The following is a 23,333-nucleotide window of genomic DNA, read 5'->3' as shown; positions in this document are numbered from 1 at the left end:
AAGGTAAATCCAGTAGAACAAAATCACGTAAACATATGGCACATGTGATACCTCAGTGCTTAACCGTTATGCATTATGCAGTAATCATTAGCAGGGCAACCACAAACAGGCCCTAAAACCAGAAGCAGAAGAGACCATGCAAGATGACATTTGCAACAGCAGCGGTAAGATAAAAGCGAGATACTTAGCCGTCCGTTGTGTGAGTGCCCTGAGGGTTCTCAAGCTGTTCGGCAATGGCCCTCGTATTCGCCTGTGGTTCAGTCAACTGGGGATGGCGGCTTCGGAGGGGATCTCGATTAGTCCCTGCACTGGTCCTGAATAAGAGCCACCACACCCTGAAGGCCAGTGTTTCTCCCATCTTGTGACCTTGGTGTGCGTTTGAAGGTCCTGCCCCATTTCTGTGACATAGGATTGATTTGATGGTCGCTGAGGGTTGTTAGTGAGGGAGAGGCGTCCGCAGTGGAGTAGCTCGCCATCAGTTCTGTGGGTACGTGTTCCATGGGTTGGGCTGTAAAGCTATCCAGATATGAACTCAGTTTGGTTGGGTCGAAGAAATTCCTGGACCTGCCCTTCTTCGTTATGCGCATTCGGGCTGACTCAGAGGCCACATTTGACATCCAAATTTCTGAATTCAGATCAAAGGGCCAGGAATGCTTTCCAGATCTCATTGGTTTCTCGCACAAAATCTGCTGCTACGCATATTTCATGTCTCTCGTAGGCATATGGGCTGTGAGCATAGGTAGTTGGTAGTAGCTGGCGCATTGTTCGTGCCTATAGAAGCATGGTATGATGGGGTGCAGTTTCCCAGAGGTGTCTTTATGAGGGGGCTGATCCTGTGGGCCAGTTGGAATTCTAATGTGTGGGAGAAGACAAAGTCTGTGAGTTCAGGGAGAAAGTCCCGGAGGAAAGCTCTGAGGTCTGTGCTCTCCTTCAGTTCCCAAAAAAGCATACATTATACCTCTGGCTCGTATCTTCTAGATCTGTGAACTTGTTTCGGAGAAACTGCAGTACTTGGTCTCTGTCTGGCATGGTATCAAGTTTGCCCTCAACATCTGTGAGGCGGTGGTCGAGTTCAGTGACCCTGTCTTGCAAACCAGCTTTGTCCATCCGAATCGATTTGGAGTCTTTGGCCAAGTCTGTGATCTTAGAGTCCATGGCTTCCAGGCGACGGCCCACTGAGACAATTTCCTGTAGTATGCGCTCCATAGTGATATCCAAGTGTGTACCTGGTGAGCCAATAGGTGCTTGAGAGGAGGCCATGAGTCGTGGCTGCGAAATAGCTTCTTAAAAAAGCAGTGGATGAATGGTCTTGCCTGATGCTTTACTGGTGGAAATCATGATGCTGTTTGCAGCACCAGTGAAGATGAAGAGGTTGGTCAACCCAGTTCCCCAAGACTTCACAGCTGTGCCCTCCCCCTCCCCCCACTCGCACCAGTGTAACAGTTATTTCACAGCTGTACTCCTGTTGCAGTGCAGGTGGAGGGAGGTGAGATGGAACGATGAGATGCGATGCAGAGTCACTAGGTCATTAGAGGCATTGTAGCGACTGTGGCAGTGGCAGGCCCTGAGTGCGAGGCTTGCGTGCTTGGAGCGGCAGGCGTGGGGGGAGTGAATTACCCTCCCATAGGATATTGGCTCTTCCAGACGAGGGGGTGTATGTTATTTTATTCTGGCTGGAGTCCTCGGACCCAGTGAAGGCTTATGGGTATCCCAGTAGCCCAAATGAGGTTGTAGTTCCCATCACATTAGGGGGGAGGAGGGTGACCAAAGTGCTCCGGGTCCCGGGCAGAATCAGCGATGTCTTAGTGCAGAGTCAGCCAGCCAACTGGGGGGGGGGTGGTGGTGCCCCCCTTTATGCTCTGTGCCCCACCATCCAGTGTGCAGGGCCGTGGAGCCGCCACTCCTGGCGGTGTGCCGGGGGCCAAGGGTAGCAGTCCTAGGGCCGGCGGCTCTTCTTCAGCAGTGTTCGGCGGAACACTAGAAATTGAGCCTGTGGCTCCTCACTGTGCAGCAGGCCCACACGTTGGTCCCTCCAGCGATTCTCACTGGCTGGTGAGGGCTTGTCTCAGTTGTCCAGGGGAGGTGTGGAGGAGGGAGGTGTACCCCCAGCAACTCCTTAGCTCCGTCGACCATCGGGCCTCTCCAGTGGTTCCTCGACGGCCACCTTCGGCAGGATGCTGGAAATTGATCCCGCGGCTCCTAACTGCGCTGCAGGCCCAGACATCGGCCCAGGGACCATGTAGTCAGCTAGGGAACCTAGGGCCAGATGTAGCAAACATTTTGCATTTTGCAAACTGCACAAATCGCAGTTTGCGCCATGCAAAATGCCGTTTGCGATGCTCATTCACAATTTGCGAGTCGGTACCGACTCGCAAATTGTGAATGTGGCTCGCAGATAGGAAGGGGTGTCCCCTTCCTATTTGTGACTCGCATCGCTATGCTAAATTGCTTTGCGACTGCGGTCGCAAAGCAATTAGCAGTTACCACCAGTGTCACACTGGTGGTAACACATTCGCAAAAGAGAAGGGGTCCCCATGGGACCCCTTCCACTTTGTGAATGTTGCCAAAAAGGGTTTTTCAGAGCACGCAGTGGTCCAATGGACCACTGCCTACTCTGAAAAACCGAAACCAAATGGTTTTGTTATTTTTTTTATTTTGCAACTCGTTTTCCTTTAAGGAAAACGGGCTGCAAAATAAAATAAAAAACTGCTTTATTTAAAAAGCAGTCACAGATATGGAGGTCTGCTGTCTTCAGCAGGCCACCACCCCTGTGAGTGCAGGGACTTGCTATGGGTTGCAAAATGCGACCCACCTCATTAATATTAATGAGGTGGGTCTTTGCGACCCCATAGCGAATCGCAGACGGTGTCTGAGACACCGTTCTGCATCCGATTAGCAAAATGGGAATTTGCTACATCTGGCCCTTAATCCCCTCCAATGTTCCTTTCTGTCTCGTGGGGGCTCGCCCAATCGTTGGGGGGAGGTGGGGAGGAAGGAGGTGTGCCGCCAGTACCTCGTTGGCCCTGCCGCCATCCCGAGGCACTCAGCGGCGCATGGAGCTCTTCTCTCAGACAGCCATTCTTCCTGTTGCCAGACACCCCCCCCCACCCCCCCACTCCAGCTGCTTGAGTCTTGTTGATACATGCTACCCTTAAGATATTTTTAATTTAGCAAATTTGGTAATTCTGGCCTCCTGTGTGTTGCAGAGAAAGGTGCAGCAACCAGAAACGCAGCCTAAGAGTCAGTGTGAGACGTCATGGACACCCAACGGAAGCAATATAAATCTGTAGCATTCGTGGCTCCATTTGGTGGCATAAAACCTATAATTCTAAAGAACATCATAATGCGATAATTCCATTTTACACTCTGAATGGCAAATAAGCTGTATGCCGCATCAGTATACAAAAGACGGGGCTAAATGAAGCATGACTGAGTTATATCGTAATGCTTGTAGGCACAACCAAGACCATGGTGAGTGTCTGCTTCTAATTGCTGGAATAAGACGGGGGCAATATATAATGGGGCAAGTTGTTTCGTACTGAAAATAAACGCTAAGTACTAAAGCTGAGATTGCGAGGTGCAGCCACTTACAGACTACAGAAGCTCTGCTGACAAGTTCCCTTGCCTGCCTGTACAAGAACACGGGCCAAAGAAGCTCTCTGCCTCAGTCAGGCACCGCGGGGAGGACTTACCTTGATAGCAAAGGTGAGTCCAGCAAGCTGATCTGTGCAATAGGGGCGTTGTCTGTGAGAGTGTGGGAGCGGGGCTAAGATACTTTTAGAACTTCTAAATTCTCTGAAGAGTCTAATTGCTAATGTTCATGTCTTTACGTGCACTTCATTGTTCGGTTTAGCTCATGAGAAAGTGTCACTTTTAAGTGTGACACGTTTGGCAGTTGAATACCACTCATAGGTACACTGAAACCATTGAAATGTCCCATATAGGCAATCTGAAAACTTGGCAGCAATGGGCGTTATGGAGCATGAGGCTCATTCCCAGGCAGTATGGCCTCTCACATCCTGTTTGGTACAGGCGGGTCTCGCAGTGCCCTTCCAATTCTGGTGCTTTGCAGCAGTTTTAAGATCTTGTTGCTCAAATGAGTGTAATTTCTGATATTTATGTGTTTCCCTTGTCTTCATTGCTTGATTTTGCTCGTTATAAAGTGTCAGTCGTAGTCATTCAAATGTCACTCATAATTACATTGAAAATATGAAAATGTCACACATAAGCAATCTGAAATTTTGGCAGCTATGAGAAAACATAACTGATTTATTCAGCATAAATGATCAATATTGTACAGTTTCTTCACACAAAATATGTGCAATTTTCCAGTCAGGATAAGAAACAGTCTATTCTTGTGTAGCAATAGTTGTGCCACATGGGTCTCTTCTGTAGTCTCGATGGACTGAGTTGTCCGAGTCCCAAACAAGTGAATCCTGTAATTGTATTAGGCGGTGGGTTCTACGCCGACCGTCGTGTATGTCCTATTTATGAAAGGTTTTCATGCTGAAGAACCATTGAAAAGGTAAAGAACTTTATCTTTCAAAACCAGAGTATTTGCATCTAAAAATAAATACATCCCCCCCAAAAATGAGACTGATCACCTTGCAGATTCTATTGCATTAGTATTAATATATCTCCCTTCATCTGCACTTCATTGTAAGACATTGTTGTCAGACACTGCATGTTTTCCACATTCTAATTGTTTATGCTTCAGGAAGCTGTTTTAATGATTTCAGAATGAAACGCTATCTCGCTTTGATTTTACAGGGCCTTGACCAACCTTATGAACAGCATATCTGCAGTCATCTCTCTCCAGTTTCGTGATCAATTAATAGAAAAGGTAGAGTCTCTTGTTGATGCATTGGATGTGCTGGAACCAGAACGCTTGAATGATCCGCGAAGGGTTGTGCAGTTTCTTCGAAATGTGAAATGCACTTACCGCCCACTGTTGGATAAATGCAATTTGGTTTTTATTCGAAACATTGGCGAACTTGATGTGGAAAACTTCAGCATGATCCTTGGACTGTATCAGTCTCTACAATTTAATAACTGTGAGTTTCGGCTGCTGGCAAGACAAAGACTGACTGAAATGATGGACACCTGTACGGATTCTGTGAGCTTCGTCAAGCTGTTTGCTGCACTTGGGCCTATTGCAGGTCAAGAGGCAAGGGAAAAGTAAGTTCAGTTGTAACATGTTGTATCACTGTAGAAGTATACTGGGGTGCTAGACTAAGTGACTGCTTGGTTATTACATGCTGTTATCTTAGAATTACCTTATGGGTTTGTACAGCAGGGCTCAATTTGTCTAGGATATCAAAGCTATGTGGGATCTATGGTTTAAAAGTTTACTCATTTTCCATGACAGTATAAAGCAAATCTTGAACACTTTTTCAGCGCACTAATAATGTCCTTTAGAAGTTCATGGTGGTTGTATTTCAGAACGCGCCACTAATAATACAAAATTTGGTCAATGGAAGATGTAATTCATACCCCGTAACCAATTCACACACATATGCTCTAGCGTGTGTTTTTAAAATATTTCAATATAAAATATAACCGTAGTGATATTAAACCTGCACATACTTTTATAAATCGATCAATTTAATTGAGATGCTTGTTGGGAGACCCAGAATATCGTGCGAGATTACATTTGAGAAAATGCTTGTTGCAAATTGAAGATCTGTAGCAATCAGTTTCTTGTCAAATTCTCCTGTTATTTGTATACAACTAACCTGTCTGAGTTTCCTGTGTAAACTTTGCAAGCAGAATCTGTCTTGTATTCCGATTATCCCGCATTTAGTTCCGATTAGTTTTTCCCTTCTTTTGTCCTGTACCTTTTTGATTGTGAAGGTGTGCATTTTGGTTCAAACGCAGTATGAAGTCTTGGTTGGGAAATAATCAGAGTAACATCCGACTGCTTTACGTTTGTGTCATTTTCATTATAATGATTTAGAACAAAAAAATAAGTCCCTGAAAGGCACAGTTTTGAACTGCTTAAATTTAATTGTAAGAGCCTTTTTTTTTACTTTAAGTTTACTTGCTGCATGTATTTCTGAAGAGAGTGAAGCCGATGCAAGCGCGAATACTGTGTAACTGTTTAATGGTTTTCCTGAGAGGTAGCATCTCTGAAGTACACATAAGGCTCAGCCACTTTTACATTTGAAATGTTAAGATCTAAGTGGGTTGTGCTGTTTTTAAAAGGAATAGGTTAAGTGGTGGCCTCGCCCTATCCTGCCTAAGAGAAGGTTTTTCTTTCGACATGCCTGTCAGATAGTTGTGGTCTGACTTGTTATTAGCTGCAGGTTCTTTCTCTTAAATATGCGCAAAGCGGAGGTTTTTCATTTGATGATTTAAGTCTGGAATGCCCTTCCACTACATCATGTGTATGCAAAGCTCCCGGGTACTCCGAAAGGCCCTTAAGACCCTCCTGTTTTGATAACGCCCTTTCTCTCGGCCCCCCCCTTCATTCCTTACCGCTTCTTTTTCCTCCCGTTTAAGCTTCCAGCTCACTGCCTTTTTAGCTCCAAGTCACCCTGAGGGTTGAATGCAGCGCTGAATAAATATTTCAGTGGTTGCTCTTTTATTGATACCTCAATATATTAATGTCATCCTAAATTAGGATTGTTCTCCCACTAGAAGCCATTTCAGCTCCTCCTCTTGAAATGCAAGTAAATTATTCTATTTTTACTACCATAGATTACATGCTCGATTTCAGAGCTGACATTTATTCCTGGCACATCATTATCATTCGAGGAGACAGTGGTCCGGCTTGAGGAGAAGCGGAATAAACCATGCTGCAGTACTGTGCATTGCCTGCAAAGTAGCTAAAAGGGCCAAGAATTGTAAGTTATTTGTAAAATAGCAGTACAACATACACCACTCAGAAACCAATAAAAAAAAAGTGCATCAAAATGCACCTATTAAAAGATTGCCTTAAATGGAACAACATCCCGTGTCTCGAGAAACAAGGGACAGCACAGTAATTATTTCAAACTCTGAATTAGTGTCACAGGGAAAATAAAGGTCAATCAGGTAGCTTTAGCCACAACCAGTGTTTGCCTTTTGAAGATGATGCACATCTCATCATGGTCTACCTTTCTCTCATAGCTACACATAGCTAAAAGGAAGCAGTTTGGTTTTAACTTGGAAGGGCATAGGGCCCCGTCCCATCCCCATTCGCAAACCAGGGATGTGCAAATTGCACACCAACTGGGTTGCGACCAGGAAAGTAATTTGAGATATGCCCTTGTTACATCGCAAAATTGTCAATTTACAGGGTTGCAAAATGACCTGTCTAATGATTATTAATTAGGCATGTCACAGTTTGTGACCCATGTGATTGTCTGTGAATGCAAGTAAGGGGTTTGTGGGGGGGGGGGGGGCTGCAAGGAAAAGCAGACCGCCATCCTTGTGTTTGCATTTCCAAACACACATTCTCAAAAGCCAGAGACAGATGCTGATTTTTTTAAAAAAAATTGTAATTTTTTTTAAAGATGGCTAGCTTCTGTCCTTCCACTGCTCACTTTTAGGAATAATTTTTTTCTGTTTTTTTTAAGCACTTCATGAGAGTGCAAGTGTTTTCAGCTCTCTCCTTAATGTTCTCCACCCTGCCAATCACCTGCCCTTCGCACAGTGCTGCTGTCTCCCTTGTGTTGAGAACACTCATGTGTTTTTCACCTCTCCAAAGACCGTGTCTCCCCTGTGTTCCTTTTTGTTTTTCTCACTCATTAATCTTTCTCTGCCCTCTGTGTTGCTGTCCCTCGTGTGCTGCATTTCCACTCCACCTGCACACTTCCTTTTGCTCCCATTGTCCCCCACAGCCACCATTTAAAATATATATATATATATATATATATATATATATATATTTCTATACATATTTTTTGGGGGGCTGAAAGGGGGTTTGGCCCAGGTAACAAATTGGTACTTCATTTTCATTTTTCTTTTTTAATGATCCATCTCAGATCGTTAAATTAAAAAATAAAATGTCACCTGCTTTTGTAGACATGCATGCTTAATGAGCATGCACAAACCTTTAAAATAATGCAGCTGTGTCAGTGCTCCTTTAGATTTTTTTTTATTTTTTTTATTTTTTTAGCAATGCATAGATCCTAAAGGTGAGATCTGTTGGCTGTGTTAGTGCTTTTTTGTTTGACTGTTTAGATAGGTGAGTCCTTTGGTTCCATTGGAGTGCACAAGGAACTATTTTACATCTGAGATCAGCCAGTGAGTGACCCAGTAGCTATGAGGGATGAGCACTGCCAAAAGTATCAGAGAAACAGATGCTACAGAAAAAAAAGGTTGCTTTATTTTCCATTTTATCCATTCTCAAAGTCTTCTGTTTGTGCTTACTCCCCAGTGCTGCAGGACAAACAAAAATTGTCAAAGCTAGTGAGTTTTATGTTTGTACAATTTAAGCAGATCCGATTCGCTCACCATAGAAACATACGATCTACTGACTTTCCCATTGTTTAATTATTGTGTACCAGGACTTAGACATGTCCCCAAAACTAACAGATGCAAAAAGAACAGATGATGGACGGAATGCTGAACAATGCAAACATTCACCCCCAGACACAAAGATCTGTTTTTTTTTTTGCTCACCACGCCACCCCAGTTTGGACTTAGCCATATGCAAATCAGTCTTGACCATGTTCCTCATGGGAACCAGTCCACCCGGAAATGCCAAGCCAGGTCCTCCCTGGACCAGAAACAACCATCCTAGGACCGGTTTCAGGGTATCACCCTTCATCAGCTAGGCTAGCTTGAATCCATTGGTGCAGTGAACCAGTGTTATTTTTGCAGTTGTTGCCCCAAGTGGGAAGGGTATGCCCAGACGTGGGTCCCGTGCTCACTATGCCACCAGATTCAAGCTTACTGTGTTGTACAGTCTTCACTTATTTTACCTCAACAACTATAGTTGTAATCGAATTTTTCATTAAACATCTGGTCACTCAAAGTTCTCTGTGTGCAGCGTTTGCATTCCTCATGTCCAATATCTTCAGTGTTGTTTGGTTCCATTTCACCTGCTACCCTTCTGAACTGCAGCATATAGACTAAAGGGATTTCGTATTCCCCTTTGCTTAGGAACTGCTTTAAAGTTCTTGCATGACAAGAGTTTTAGAGGTTTTTGGCATGTCAGCGGTGCTGCATTTCTAAAATGCTGTCCGTTGGGCTTTGGGTGTTCAAGGAAGGATGCCTCGTCCTCTTTATGCTCACAGAAAGTGAATGCTAAGAGGAAAAAAGAGAAAGGGGCTACTGTTATATACAATAGCCTTCATGTAAGTTTGTGGGTCGATTTGTGCTTGTTAAATGCACTTGTGGGTCACTTTTTGTTGCTGTAAAATCGGTATTAAAATTATTTATTGTCATTCAAAATAGAAAGGTATAATTGGAGAATAAAAAAATGTGTTGTGTGACGGTTGATCCATATACACACAGAGAGGATACAGTTTGGGGAAGGATGAAAGTGGCTGTATGTTTGTTCTGTGGTGCTTTAATGTTGACACATTTTCTCTTGCATTATTTCTAGACTTGAATCAGGAGTCCTGTTGATTGCAGATGAACTCAGCCATTATCAAGCTCTTGCTGTTGTTACCACGATGGAAGAAATGGAATGTAGAAATCTTCAACTAATTCAAAAGTAACATTTTTTAATGTATTTGATTGTTGTTTTTTCGGTATTACTGTATAGTAGACATAGAATCTTCTCATAAAAGCATGTTTTCCTTGCCACTTAGTGTTGGAGCAAGAACAGTAAATACAGTACACAACCATGATCAGTGAAAACACAGGCAATAAATGTAATACAAAATGCATACAAGAAACAGTAGAAAAACCTAGTTTTCTTTGCCAGATCTTTGCAGGTCTTCATCTGTATATTGCAAGTCAGGAATGAGTTCAGTGTGCATGTGGAGGATGCCCAGGGTTGCAGATATACTGCCTTTATCAGGTTACTGAACTCTGAATATTTGATATATCTTTATTGTTCATCTGTGTGTGACTATCAGTGCTTTATTCATTACACTGCTTTAAGACCAGCCCCCTAAAAAATCCTGTTTTCTGATGGATTCTTCTAACTGCAGTTTCCTTACCTTAGAGTACTCCCCAGGTGCCAGACTGGATCCATACACTTTTCTTCAACAGTGCTCTTGGGCACCATGAGGCGGTACCATGTGGCTTTGCATTGCCCTGACCTGGGATTGATGGAGTGGGTCTTGCAAATAAGCACCATCCCTGCACACTGACATCAGTTCCTTTCTTTCCACAGATTCCAAGGTGGATCTGGAGCTCCACTCTCAATTTTGTCGATCTTTGATTTTTTAATCAAATTCCAGTGTAATAGGTAACAATGTCCCCAGCTAAAAGGGCATTATTTGAGAGGCAAAAGAAAACGTTTGGAGCTGTTTTGATGATAAACCTTTGGCATATCTCCCTAGGACCCACATATTTGCCTGCTTGTAGGAAAGCTTCAGGTTTGACTCGGATGCGTTAGTCATGCCCAACCAGGATTATGATATAAAGAGGATGATGACTAGGAGATGGATAATTTCCTTGCATCTTACAACATGGCCATTAACCTCTTCTTGGATTTATAAAACACAAATGACCTGGGTACATCCTCAGAGGTGATAAGTTATGCACTGGAACTACTTCAAAGTATGTCTTAGTCAATGTAGGTGGTATGCAAATCATCAGAGGTGCTAAATTTGACTTTGCCTATGAGACACTTTTTGTACATTACTATGGCAGATGCTGTGTGGTGCTCTGTCTTCTAAATTCAATAAAATTGGTTGTCAAAAAATTGACTTTGCCTACAGCTGAGGTTAAATCTAATATTTTGAGAAATCTTGGAGCTTTTCTCCACAACATCAGAACCTTTGCTACCTATCAACAAGGCACTATTGCATCTTTTACTGGCTGCTTTGGGGAATTATTATTTTTGCCCTCACGCGAAAGCCTAGTGGTCCAATTTTCCTCTGCAAAGCTGATCCTCAAAGCCTTTCCTATGGCTTCTCTGGGCTGAGAGTCTGGAAGGCAGGGTTCGGTTTGGTTGAAAGCCTTTCCTTTGTTCAGCTTTCCACTGTGAAGGCCACATGCCTTCTGGGCCACTATTATCAAGTCCTGTGGGAGTTAACAAAACAGTCTGATATCAGTTTACCTGACCACATGAAAAAGCCTTTTTCAGTTCTGATCAATAATGGTTTAAATGCTAGTAAACAGATTCAGCATATGAATTTTTAATTCTTTGGCCAAACTGCTTGATCCATGAACACTGCGGTCAATGTGGATCAGTTATACACTTGGATGCTTTCTACTGGCTTCTCATGAGATGTCCAAGCAAGAACAAACCTTTCGATGGTGAGAAGGCAGACTCCTCCTTTGCATGCTTCAAAAATAGCTGCGCCATTGCCTACTCACTTGGTCTAGCCTCCCCGGTGAAACCTTTCCACCAGCAATAGAGAAAAGTTTGAGGCAACTTCAGGGCTTACCAGTTCCAGAAACTCCAACCTTCGCAGCTGACCCAAAAGCCTCAACAAATACACCATTTCATTCAGGGCAGAGGTGAATCTGTAGTTCTGCAATCATTGACCGCAGCAGCTCCATCTTTCAGTGATGATGGAGTAAGAAGGAGATTTTCAGTTTCTCCACCAATTGGGAGACGCTCATGATAGATCACTGGATCATTCACCTACCCTTTCTGTCCTGTTCTCAGGGCCTCCTCTTTCACCAGGATATTCTCTCTGGCTTTTGATTTTAGAGGTGGACCTTCTTACCCTGCTTAACAATGGGGTCATAGAGCTAATGCCCATGGAGGAAAGAGGCGCTTGATTTTATTTCTCTTTTTAATCCCTTAGAAGGGCTGAGGTCTGAGACCCACACTGAACCTTCATATTTTGATCATTTTCATTCAGCACGAGAAGTTCAAGATGCTGTCTCTGAAACAGGTTTTGTTGGCCCTCAACGCGTGGGATTGGCTTGTGGCCCTGGACCCTAAAGATGCCTACCCCCATCTACTGATCCTACCTGCTCAGAGAATTCTTATGTTTCCCATGGGGCGCTCATAACAAGCAGTTCACTACTGCACCACGTGTGTTCACAAATGTGATAAGCCATGGTGGTGACCTTACTGTGGATGTCAGGAGTCCATGTATTTATGTGCTTGGACGACTGCCTGGTGAAGGTAGGACCTCCTGGACTGGTCACAGGATGAATATTCTTCATGACCTGCGCTTTGTGATCACCACCCAGAAGGCGTTTCCCGCCCCAACACTGAGGCTGATGGTCCGTGCTAAACATGATCTTATAAAGGCCCTTTTTCCTTTGTGGTTAATAAATATATTCTCGATTTCTAAGTTGTTGTTTTTTTGGCTCAAACACTAACCCTGGTTCTGCAAGTCCTACACCTCTTAAGCCTCATAGCCTCATGCATCCTATTGGTGCAGTAGACCAGCTGGCAGATGAGAGCCATTCAGTGGTACATAGAGATGTAGTGGCTCCAGCTTGAAGGGAGTGTCCCAGCCCAGTTGCAGATTTCGGTTTTGTACTTCTGAAACTCCAACAGTGGATGTGCTCCTCCAATCTGAGCTGGGTCATCCCTTCAGTCTTCTGCATCTGTGGACTTCCATAGTTAACTGATGCCTCATGGTTGCTTATCTAGGTGACATTACGATGAGAGTCCTTGGTCTGCTTGGCATAAACACACAAATATTTTGGAGCTGCAGGCAGTCCATCTTACCAGAAAGGCCTCAAGGCACTTGTGGGGTCCTTTGGAGCATAGAGGCCGATGGTGAATGCACAGGCAGTCTGCTGATGCTGTTCTGACTTAAGCAACCTTCGTTAGCCACCAGAGACTTTAACTTTTGTTGCAGCATCCGTTCCTGTTCTATTTTCTGAATTGCTGAGGACTGGCAAGTCTTGGGCCTTCAGTGGAGTGTATTCAGACTTCTGGTTTTCATGCCCAGGAGATCATTAGCGGTGTGAACTCACTTCATCTTTATTGGGACTCGAAGTAGTGGCCCATTTTTGGGTCTCTAGAACACTAGTGACTTTGCTGCTTCTTTTGAGGTTGCACCTTTTTGTTCCTTGGTGGTCGTTTTGGAGGTTTTTCTTTCTGTTAAGGCTCTTATGCATAGCAATGGAGGTCCTTGAGTTGCTTTCTCCTTTTGCAGCAAACGTTATGACCTAAATCCTTGAGTCGGCATTCTTTAACAGCAGAGCCTTCATTGCCCTTCCTTCAATGAGACGCTGCTAGATGTTACAATGTCCTCCTGAGTTAGACCAGCTTCTGCACAAGCTGTCTAGTGTCTTTGCCTGGATGCCAGATGACCTGAAAATTTCCATCTTCTGATGGATGCAAACTACCTGTGGATTCCTCACCTTATGAATTATCCTTGTGCCAGCATCCCACAGAAAGTTCTCTTCCTAGCTCTCCACGTCGACGAGGACGTTACAATAGCACGGCTCCACGTGACTCCGTCTGATGTCACCGTGCCAATAAGAGGTCCTCGTCGGCGTGCTGACGCCAGTTTCCTTTTTTCCGTGCCTTCGACGACAACGGTTTTTTCCTGGCTCGTTGGATAGTGTGTATTCTTGCTCGTTACAATGTCTCCTCTGAGAAAATTGGATTTCAAGCCTTGTAGTGAGTTGAGGTGGGATGCCGGTCACGGATCCACATGAGAACTGCCTTTGGTGCCTTAACTTTGAGCACGATGTTGAGGGGTGTGGCTCGTGCCAGAGTACGAATCCCAAGGCAATTAAGGAAAGAGAGGCCAAGCTTTTCTTAGCGAAGGCTAAGAAGAAAGACCACAAGAGGGCTTCCTCTCACACCTCTTCCAGGAGGCATAAGAAGAGGCGTCTGCATGATTCTCGGCGCCGTCATGGGTCACGGCGCCGATCGACACGGAGCCGATTGAGGTCGAGGTCTCCAACTCAACGTCGGAGTAATTGGGAAGTGAGCCCTACTGTGATTCCACAGCCCCAAAGCCCCAAAGCCCAGAAGTGTCTCTGACGTCGTCAGTATATGAGGTGGCTCCTCATGGCTCTCAGGTTTCTCCAGCGCCGCAAGATCCTGATGTGCAGCAGCAGGATCAAGAACAGCGTTATCCTGCCTTCCAGGCTCCGGGAGCAGATCCGTCGGCATTCTTAAATGCCATGTATGCTGTTTTCCAGGGTATGGCCCCTGCTGGTGCGCCGGCGGGTCCCATGGGGCCATTAGCTTTTTCTTTGGGCTCCCCGGCTCCATATCAGTCGAAGCCGTTAATGCCGTTCTTCCCGGTTGAGGGGGCTGGGTCAACGTCTATGGTGTCTCCTCGAGGTATGAAGCCCCATCTACATCAGTGGCGCCGTTTCCGTCTCCGCGTGAGCCGACGCTGATGTTCTCCCCTGGCCACCCGGCAATATTACCTGCGTGCCAGCCGACTCCGAAGGATGCGCCGTTGGAGTCCGTGTTGGCGCCGGGTCCGAGTGATATTCGGATCCATGCATCTTCTGTGCCGGGTCGGGATTCATCGTCGATGGAGTCGATGTCGATGCTGAGATTAGAATCCCGCTTGAGGTCTCGGAGCGAAGCCTTGCGTCTTCTTGAAGAAGAAGAATACCGGCAATTAGAAGAGGGGGAGCTTATGGAGCCTTCGGAGGAATTCCAAGGATTGGGATCGTCCAGTGGATTGGATTCTTCCCCGGAATGGGACATTTCATCTCCGGGGGAGTTTACAGAGGAAGCAGCGTCCTTCCACTCGGTCATCAGAAAGGCAGCAGACTATTTGGACCTGCCTTTATCTGCAGCAGAGGTAAAGACAAATCTGCTGACGGAGGTGCTGCATCCTTCTACATCATCACTTGATCCTTTGCTGCCCTTCAACGAAGCATTGTTGGTGCCTATTATGGACTGGTGGAGGAAGCCAGTTTCGGCTCCAGCTGTTAATAGAGCGGTGGCAAGGAGACATAGGGGTGTGCCCGAGGACCCTGGGTTTCTCTCACGTCATCCAACACTGTCTAGTGGTTCAAGTGTCTTGCTCCACAAAGTCTGCCCCTGGTTCGTTCCCTGTGGCCCCATCTGACAGGGAGTCCAAACGAATGAAGCAGTCTTCAAAGAAGATCTTTTCGTCGTGCAGCATGGCGCTTAAGACTGTGAAGGCAACCTGTGTGCTGAGCAGGTATGTCCATGCCCTTATTGATTCAGCCAAGGCTATGGTTGGGGATCTGCCACAGGAGGCGCAAAAGACTTTTCGAACACTCTTCTTGGATGCGCAGGCGGCAGCGCAACAGATTATACAATCTGGCCTTAATACCACTGACTCGATTGCTAGAGCGATGGGGACATCTGTGGCTACAAGCGGGCATGCGTGGCTGAGGTCCTCCGGATTCTCCTCGGACGTACAGACCACCTTACTTGATTTGCCCTTTGACGGTGAACGGCTGTTTGGAGAGAAAGCTGACTCTGCCTTAGAGCGTTTTTTAGGAGAGCCGAGAGACTGCAAAGTCCTTAGGTTTACAAGCTACCTCTGCTGCTCTGTATAGGTCCTTTTGCAGTTTCAGAGGGTTTGGTCATGGGGCGGTGTTCTGGAGGCCCCAGTTCGCGGCCCAACAGCCTGCCAACCCGTCTTATCGACCCTTTAGAGGGTGTGGGAGGGCTAGACTTAGAGGGGCAGTCCAGCAACACCCTTCTTCGTCATCCTCTTCCTCTAGGGGACAACAGCAGGGAAAGCAGCCCTAGTTTTCCCCACTTTATCAAGCATGCCTCTCCTGTAGGGGAAAGGCTTCATCTTTTTCCCCGCAAGGGGGAGTTGATAACAGCAGACTCGTGGGTGTTGTCTATCGTGGAAAAAGGATATGCTCTCCACTGTCAGGAGTTCCCTCCTCCCTTCCCACCTCGTCCCTCGTTTTGGAGGACCATCTTTTGTTGTTGCAACAGGAGGTTCTGACCAGGTTATCGAAGGGTGCTATAGAGTTGGTTCCGGAGCAGGGTTGTTAATCAAGATACTTCCTGATCCCCAAGAAGGACGGTCGTCTGAGGCCGATCCTAGACCTGAAGATTTTGAATTGGTTCCTCAAGCAGGAGAAATTCAAAATGCTGAGTCTGGCACAGGTACTTCTGGCGTTGAACAAAGGGGTTTGGACGGCGTCTGTCAACTTGCAGGATGCGTACTTTCACATCCCTATACTCAAGTCGCACAGGAAGTATCTCCGGTTTGTAGTGGGGTCGCAACACTACCAGTTTGCGGTCCTTCCATATGGACCTACTTCAGCACCTCGAGTCTTCACAAAGGTGATGTTGGTGGTTGAAGCACATCTCAGGCGGAAAGGAATAGCGGTATTTCCTTACCTGGACGAGTGGTTGATCAAAGCCAAGTCTCCGGAGTTGGTGCTACATCACCTGCAGGTGACAACCCAGTTGTTGTTCGACCTGGGGTTTTCGGTAAACGTGCCCAAGTCTCACCTGGAGCCCTCTCAACGCCTCCTGTTCATAGGGGCAGTACTGGATACAACATTGTATCGGGCCTACCCTCCGCCTCAGCGGATTCGGCACATTCAGGCGCTAATTCCAATGTTTCGGAATGGAGCGGTTGTTCCGGTCCTCAAGGTCTTACGCCTGCTTGGTCTGTTCGCTTCTTGCATTCTGTTGGTCACTCATGCGCGCTGGCATATGAGGGCTCTTCAGTGGTGCCTCTGCAGGCAGTGGTTTCAGCACAAAGAGGATATCGAGGATTCGATAAGGATCTCTAGGGACACTGCAGCGGATCTCCAATGGTGGGCAGTGGACGTCAACCTTTCCCAAGGAAGGCTGTTCTCACTACCACCTCCAGTGGTCAAAGTTGTAACGGATGCCTCCACTCTAGGGTGGGGTGCTCATCTGGGGGACTTGGAGATCAAGGGTCATTGGTCTCCGGTGGAACAGATGTTTCATATCAATCTGTTGGAACTGCCGGTGATATGTCTGGCTCTCAAGGCCTTCCTTCCCTTTGCGGTCAGTCGGTTCAAGTCCTCACGGACAACACTACCGCGATGTGGTACTTAACCAAGCAGGGAGGAGTAGGGTCGTACCTTCTCTGCAGAGAGGTTCTGCGGCTCTCGTCCTGGATTCAGGACCATCAGATTTGCTTGACATCAAATCATTTGGCCAGGGCTCTGAATGTGCATGCGGACAGTCTCAATCGCCGCTTCTTGGCCGATCACAAGTTGGCGGCTCCATCCGGATCTAGTCCGGTACATGTTCGAGATGTGGGGGTCTCCGCAAGTAGATATATTCGCCACTTGGGAGAATGCGCACTGCCCGTTGTTCTGCAATCTCTAGTATCCGTTGCAAGGAGCGTTGGAGGACGCATTTCAAATGCCTTGGGACGGCCAGTTGTTTTACGCATTTCCCCCCACACCCTTGATTCCTCGGGTTCTGAGGAAGATTCGCCAAGACAGGGCCCAAGTCATCTTGGTGGCACCAGATTGGTCGAGAAGGGTGTGGGACACAGACCTACTACAACTCTCAAAATGCCCTCCGCTCCGTCTCCTGCTCAGGGCATACCTCCTCTCGCAGTCCAAAGTGTGGGTTCTACACCCCCACCGCCAGAGCTTCCACCTACATGCCTGGAGATTGAACGGGGCAACCTGAGTTATTTTTCTCTCCCACCGGATATAGTGGATGTTATTCTATCGTCCAGGCGACACTCCACTAAATCCATTTATGCCAATAGGTGGACTAAATTTGTTAGTTGGTGTGGAGAGAAGCAGAAAGATCCCTTGAAGGCCCACCTTTCTGATGTTTTGTTATTTGCCCTTGATTTGGCAAAGAAAGGCTGTTCAGTAGCTACAGTGAAAGGTTATTTGGCTGCTCTATCGGCTTTTCTTTGTCTCCCGGATCAGCCTTCTTTATTCAAATCTCCGATTGTAAATAGGTTTATTAAGGGCTTACTTAATAAGTTTCCCCCTACGCCTTTTCAGATGCCTCAGTGGAATTTAAACCTTGTGTTAACATTTCTGATGGGTTCACCGTTCGAGCCCATGCATTCATGTCCTTTGAGGTATTTGGTTCTTAAGATTGTATTCCTTATTGCTATAACCTCTGCTAGGAGGGTTGGGGAGCTTCAAGCCCTTTCCGTAAAAGCCCCCTTTACCTTATTTTTCCCTGATAAAGTGGTACTGAAAACCACGGCGGCTTTTCTGCCAAAAGTTGTCACTCCTTTTCATATGGGACAGACTATTACCCTTCCCTCTTTCTACCCTCCTCCCCACCCCTCTAAAGAGGAAGAGAGACTCCACCGATTGGAACCTAGAAGGGCTCTCAGTTTTTATATTGAGAGGACGAAAGACTTTCGCCTTGAGGATCAGCTGTTCGTGGGGTATGTTGGTCAGCGGAAGGGCAGGTCAGTCCATTAAAGAACAATCTCCAGGTGGGTCATTCTTTGTATAAAAGTTTGCTACTCACTGGCAAAGAAAGTTCCTCCTGACGGAATCAGGGCTCACTCCACCAGGGCTAAGTCGGCCACTTCGGCACTAGCAAGGGGAGTCCAGGTGGTGGATATTTGTAAGGCGGCAACTTGGGCATCCCTCCACACTTTTGCTAAGCATTACTGCTTGGATAGTGAGGTTCAGAGGGACGGCCACTTTGCGTGATCTGTTTTACAGGATTTCTTGGTGTAATCAGACAGGCATCTACCTCCGAGTGCGGTACTGCTTTGGGACTCTATTCATAAGGTGAGGAATCCACAGGTAATTTGTATCCATCAGAAGAACAAGTTACTTACCTTCGGTAACGCTTTTTCTGGTGGATACAATAGCTACCTGTGGATTCCTCACAGTCCCGCCCGCCTCCCCGCTGCCTGTCTGATTGGACTAGGATATGTGATTGTATAGATATATGTATATATTGATATTTTTCCCTGTGTGTGTGTGTGTGTGTGTGTGTGTGTGTGTGTGTGTGTGTGTGTGTGTATGTATGTATGTGTGTATGTATGTAGCAAAAGCTATATATAGATAGCTTTTGAATATGTTGCATCATGGGTGTTTTATGTATATATGTGTTGATTGGAGTTGTTGCGGAAGTCGGTTTGCACCTGTTCGCCTCAAAGGCATGTAAAAAAATGGGTGAAACTGACGTCAGCACTCTGACAAGGGCCTCTTATTGGCACAGTGACGTCCGACGGAGTCGCGTGGAGCCGTGCTATTGCGACGTCCTCGTCGAAGTGGAGCACTAGGAAGAGAACTTTCCATCGGATGCTGGCGCAAGGATGAATTCATAAGGTGAGGAATCCAGAGGTAGCTATTGTATCCACCAGAAAAAGCGTTACCGAAGGTAAGTAACTTGTTCCTCTCACCCGCTGCCTCCTGGGAGGGGGTTGTGGGCTTTTTTTTTTTTTTCTTTTTTTTTCAGGACTTGCTATAGGCTCTTTTCCCTCATCCTCATCTGACAGAGTCTCCGTGGATTGAGATTGTAAAAAAAAAAATAATGGCCTAATAAGGTATAATTGGGGACATGCACCACTTCATGCCTGTTGATTCCCCTTTTAATCTGACCACATGAGAGGACACAGCAGTCTTAAGGATGGTTTGGGACCACTAAACTGCTTCTTAGATTAGTTCTTGACACAGGGGACTCGGTGCTTGATATGTGGGCTCTTTTGTGGCTGTGTTTAGGCATACTTTGTTGGTGGCTGCCCTCCTTGCAAATTCCTGGAGATTTTCACACAAATGTGCCTTTATGTGGCAGAACTTGGATCTGGCTATGATGAATATTTATTTGCAAGGTAGGCTTCATTGCATATAAATGTAACTTTAAGTTTACATGTAATAGGCATACAGCCTAGATAAGTGAAATAATCGCAATAGTGTAAGTGTTTACAGTATATGCTCAAGTGATATCTATTAATTTTAGAATCTTCATGTTTTGTGACATGTGACTCCTCCATGCGTTATAAAACTTTATTACTGATAAAGGTAAATAAGGTACTGGTGCAAGGGAGTGGTTAAACAGGTGGGCTGGTTGCTGGAAGGAAAGGCTGAAGGGCTAAATTCTGACTGCTGACCAATGACCACATACATTTTTATGTAAACTATGCTTTGCATAAATAAGGCTTAATAAACTTGTATGGTCATATAATTTATAGTGCTAACAATATTAAAAAATACTTTGGGCCTGATTTATATGTCGGCGGAGGGGGATACCCCATCTGCCGTATTATGACCCCATTCTGTCCTATGGGAATCGTAATATGGCAGAGCAGATATCCTTCACGTTTATGACAGTTATCCCTCCACCGACTTCTAAATCAGACCCTTTGATAGGGAATAGGCTAATATGATAAGAATGTGTGTTGAAATATGATCAGAGTTTACCTAGCATTACCCTGACTAGCATATTATTTGCTGATTTGGTTTCGCATAATCTGGATCTTTCTGACGTGATTTGTAGACTGATAATGGAAAATAATAATTCAGTAGTAAAATACCTAACATTGTATACTGATTTGGGAATACAAGTCCAAGGATCTGCTTTATCATCACCTGCAGATATGAGATTCTCTGGCAGGTTTGTCTGAATCCGAACACTCCCTGTATTGCAGGGCATAACTGCCAGTTCTTCCTTTCGCCAAAAAAGGTATACATCCTTTTAGGACTAAGGGGGATCTATTGGGTGTGATCCCAGTAACACAATAGTACTGGATGTTTCCTTTAGTTGTTCCCACCTCTTTGGTAATCATGCCTCCGTGGATTTGGATGGCATTGCATAAAGATATGCCACTATTTAGTCTTGGAGCTTCAAATCTGCCATGCTTATGTCCCATAGGTGGCATGGGAGGTTAAAAAACTTGACAGGGTTTTGACCTGACGGGTATTACCAGCAAGCCTGACCAAATCTTAGGCTGTATATGTCTCCTTTTTTTTGGAACCAATTTTATTGAGTTTTTAAAGCTTTTATATTGGTCAGCGTTACATTTGGGATTATCCGTTACATGAGTCATTATTTCAATACATTTGTATCACATATAGTTATATTCATAGTGGGTGAGGCAGGAGTCTTCGTTTCGGTTTTAAACTGAAACATTAAATAAACCTGGAAGTCAAAAATGAAATCAAAATAAAACATGTATAATTGGTAAGTTATTACTAACATCCAATATAGTGGTCGCAATTTAATATGGCTTTGCACTTGAGTAGCTGCATCCACCAATAACCTTATCTGGCAGGAATTGTGTACAGTGGCATGGGGTAGTCCGAGACAGGTTGGGGGGGGAGGGGTGGTGTGTTGGGTCTGTATGTGTGTGTGTGTTTATTTTTCTTTGTAGGTCTGCAGCGCTTACATATACATCTCCCACCCTGCTGCAGTGGGGGCTCTATGTAGTCCTCATACTTCTTCCCGTTTAAGCACCACAGTTTCGGCTTAACCCTGTTTCAATAACGCTGCGCACCAGTGGCATAGGCCTGGGAGAGTGTGTAATTTCCAGTGCATGGCACTGGCTCTCCGACTAATCAGAAAAGCAAGATCAATGTAAAGGTTGGTTACTTTTGCTCTTTTTGGGTGTTTAAAGAGGCCAAGGATAATGCCTTGAATGGTGTATATGTCCGTCTGTTCTGTTAATTCTCTGATGGCTTCAGCTGTGTCCTTCCAGAAGTGCTCTGCCACTGGGCAGGACCAGAACATGTGAATTATATTAGCTGTGGGGCTCCGGCAGTGGGGTAATCTGAAGAGGAACCAAACATTTTGTGTAGGGATTCTGGTGTGAGGTAGGCCCTGTGTAATCTATTGTGTTGTACATTCTGAAATTTTGAATTTCTTGACAACTTCCTAGGATATATCAATGCTTTGTTCCAATTTTTATGGTACACTTTTTGTTGTGGGTGGATCACTACTCGAGGTTTGGACCTTCCATGCCTCTATAATAAAGTTTATAACTGGGGTGAGTGCGTTCTCCCAAATGTTTTAAGTATTTTCTTTATTGCATTATCCAGATATTCTGCACTCTAGTAAATATGAATGCCGCTTCTTGTGTGTTGTCTCAATTTTAATTCACAGTTAGATTTTTTCCATCATTTCATCGTACATAGTGATCCTCAAGTAGACAGATGTAGAGGCAGCCAACACACCCCTTATTGGTCCATTAGCCTTGGGGTTTCTCAAGGCTGAAGGAGATATTATGAAATATAGGAAGTACTCAAGTGCAACTGGGATCAAGTAAGTCCATCATCAAGTACAGAAACAAAGATAAAACACCTGTGTCTTGTTCAATGGGGAAATAGCTAAGAGAGCTGTTTCACAGTTAAAATCACTTGACGGATTAGCATGTTATACCAGTATTTTCCAATCCTGGGGAACTCAAGCAAATCGCTTTGTAATCAAAGCAATGTTAGAATATGGTTCTGGCAGACTAGGTATTATCATCGGGTTGGTGCTGTCCAGTGGTCAAAATAACCAAGGTCTTAACTATTCAAAACGAAATGGCTCCATAGTTGGTGTGGTGTTTAATGTGCTTATTTATCATAGTGGAAAGAACAGAATAGTACCAATAACCCAAGTTCCTGGAATGGTGTTTTCTGGTGGGTGAGTTGGATTTAACATATCTATAGACAGGCTGGTGTTAACAAAAGTGTAACATTGATGTAAAACCGAGCCAGATACCTCCGAGGTAGAATCAAACAACAACAATGAAGCAATCTTTGTTATGATTGTTCCACAGGCATCACTTGTGGCAGTGTGCTAGATCTACTTGATGCGGTACATCTGAACAAAAACAGTGCAGCCTATCTCTTGTGGAAGACGTTTCTGAGGATATGAACAGGGAGGTTCTATACTAATCATGTAAGCATAACCATGTTGGACAATACAGTCCTGCCCTGGCCTGTAAGTGGGAGAGTGCCCCAGATGGTTATCTGAGAGTATATGGACGTGGTGGCTCTAGTAAGGTTACCATCTATCAAGTCCTGAGTGTCATGATAGGTATTTATCTCCAGGTAATTAAAGGTATGAGGCTTCCAGCGAAATGCCTGAGAGTCCACTAGGAAATTCTGCGGTGGACAGTCCTGGAGTAGGGGGGAAACAGACATTATTTGGCCAAGTTAACTCCCAGTCCTAATACAGCTCGAAATTCAAAAAGGATCGTTGTTATATAATTGATTCCACGTCTAATATCACAGATGTAGATCAGAATGTCGTTAGCATATAAAGAGGCCGTGTGTATCATACTCTCCCAATCCCCAACCTGCTGATGAAACCTGTGAGCAAGTGGCTCCATAGGTAGGGCAAAGAGGAGAGGGGACAGGGGCAGCCTTGGCGGGTACCCCTACTCTCCAGAAATGAAGGAGCAATGCATTGCCCAATCTTCACCTGGGTCGTGGGGATC

General features: G+C 45.3%; 1 protein-coding gene across 1 annotated transcript in view; it reads left to right on the top strand.

The window, feature by feature from the left end:
* The window catches only part of FASTKD1 (FAST kinase domains 1), a 441,158-nt gene that overhangs the window by 90,130 nt on the left and 327,695 nt on the right, over window positions 1–23,333 (top strand). Inside the window, exons 5-6 of the mRNA XM_069225290.1 lie at window positions 4,771–5,178; window positions 9,536–9,646. Of these exons, the coding sequence (XP_069081391.1) occupies window positions 4,771–5,178; window positions 9,536–9,646 (519 nt within the window). The remainder of the gene's footprint in view (window positions 1–4,770; window positions 5,179–9,535; window positions 9,647–23,333) is intronic.

The sequence above is a fragment of the Pleurodeles waltl genome, chromosome 3_1 (assembly GCF_031143425.1).
Source record: "Pleurodeles waltl isolate 20211129_DDA chromosome 3_1, aPleWal1.hap1.20221129, whole genome shotgun sequence".
NCBI classification, from domain to species: domain Eukaryota; kingdom Metazoa; phylum Chordata; class Amphibia; order Caudata; family Salamandridae; genus Pleurodeles; species Pleurodeles waltl.
The sequence above is the reverse complement of the archived record's forward strand: the minus strand, read 5'-3'. Positions and strand labels throughout refer to the sequence as shown.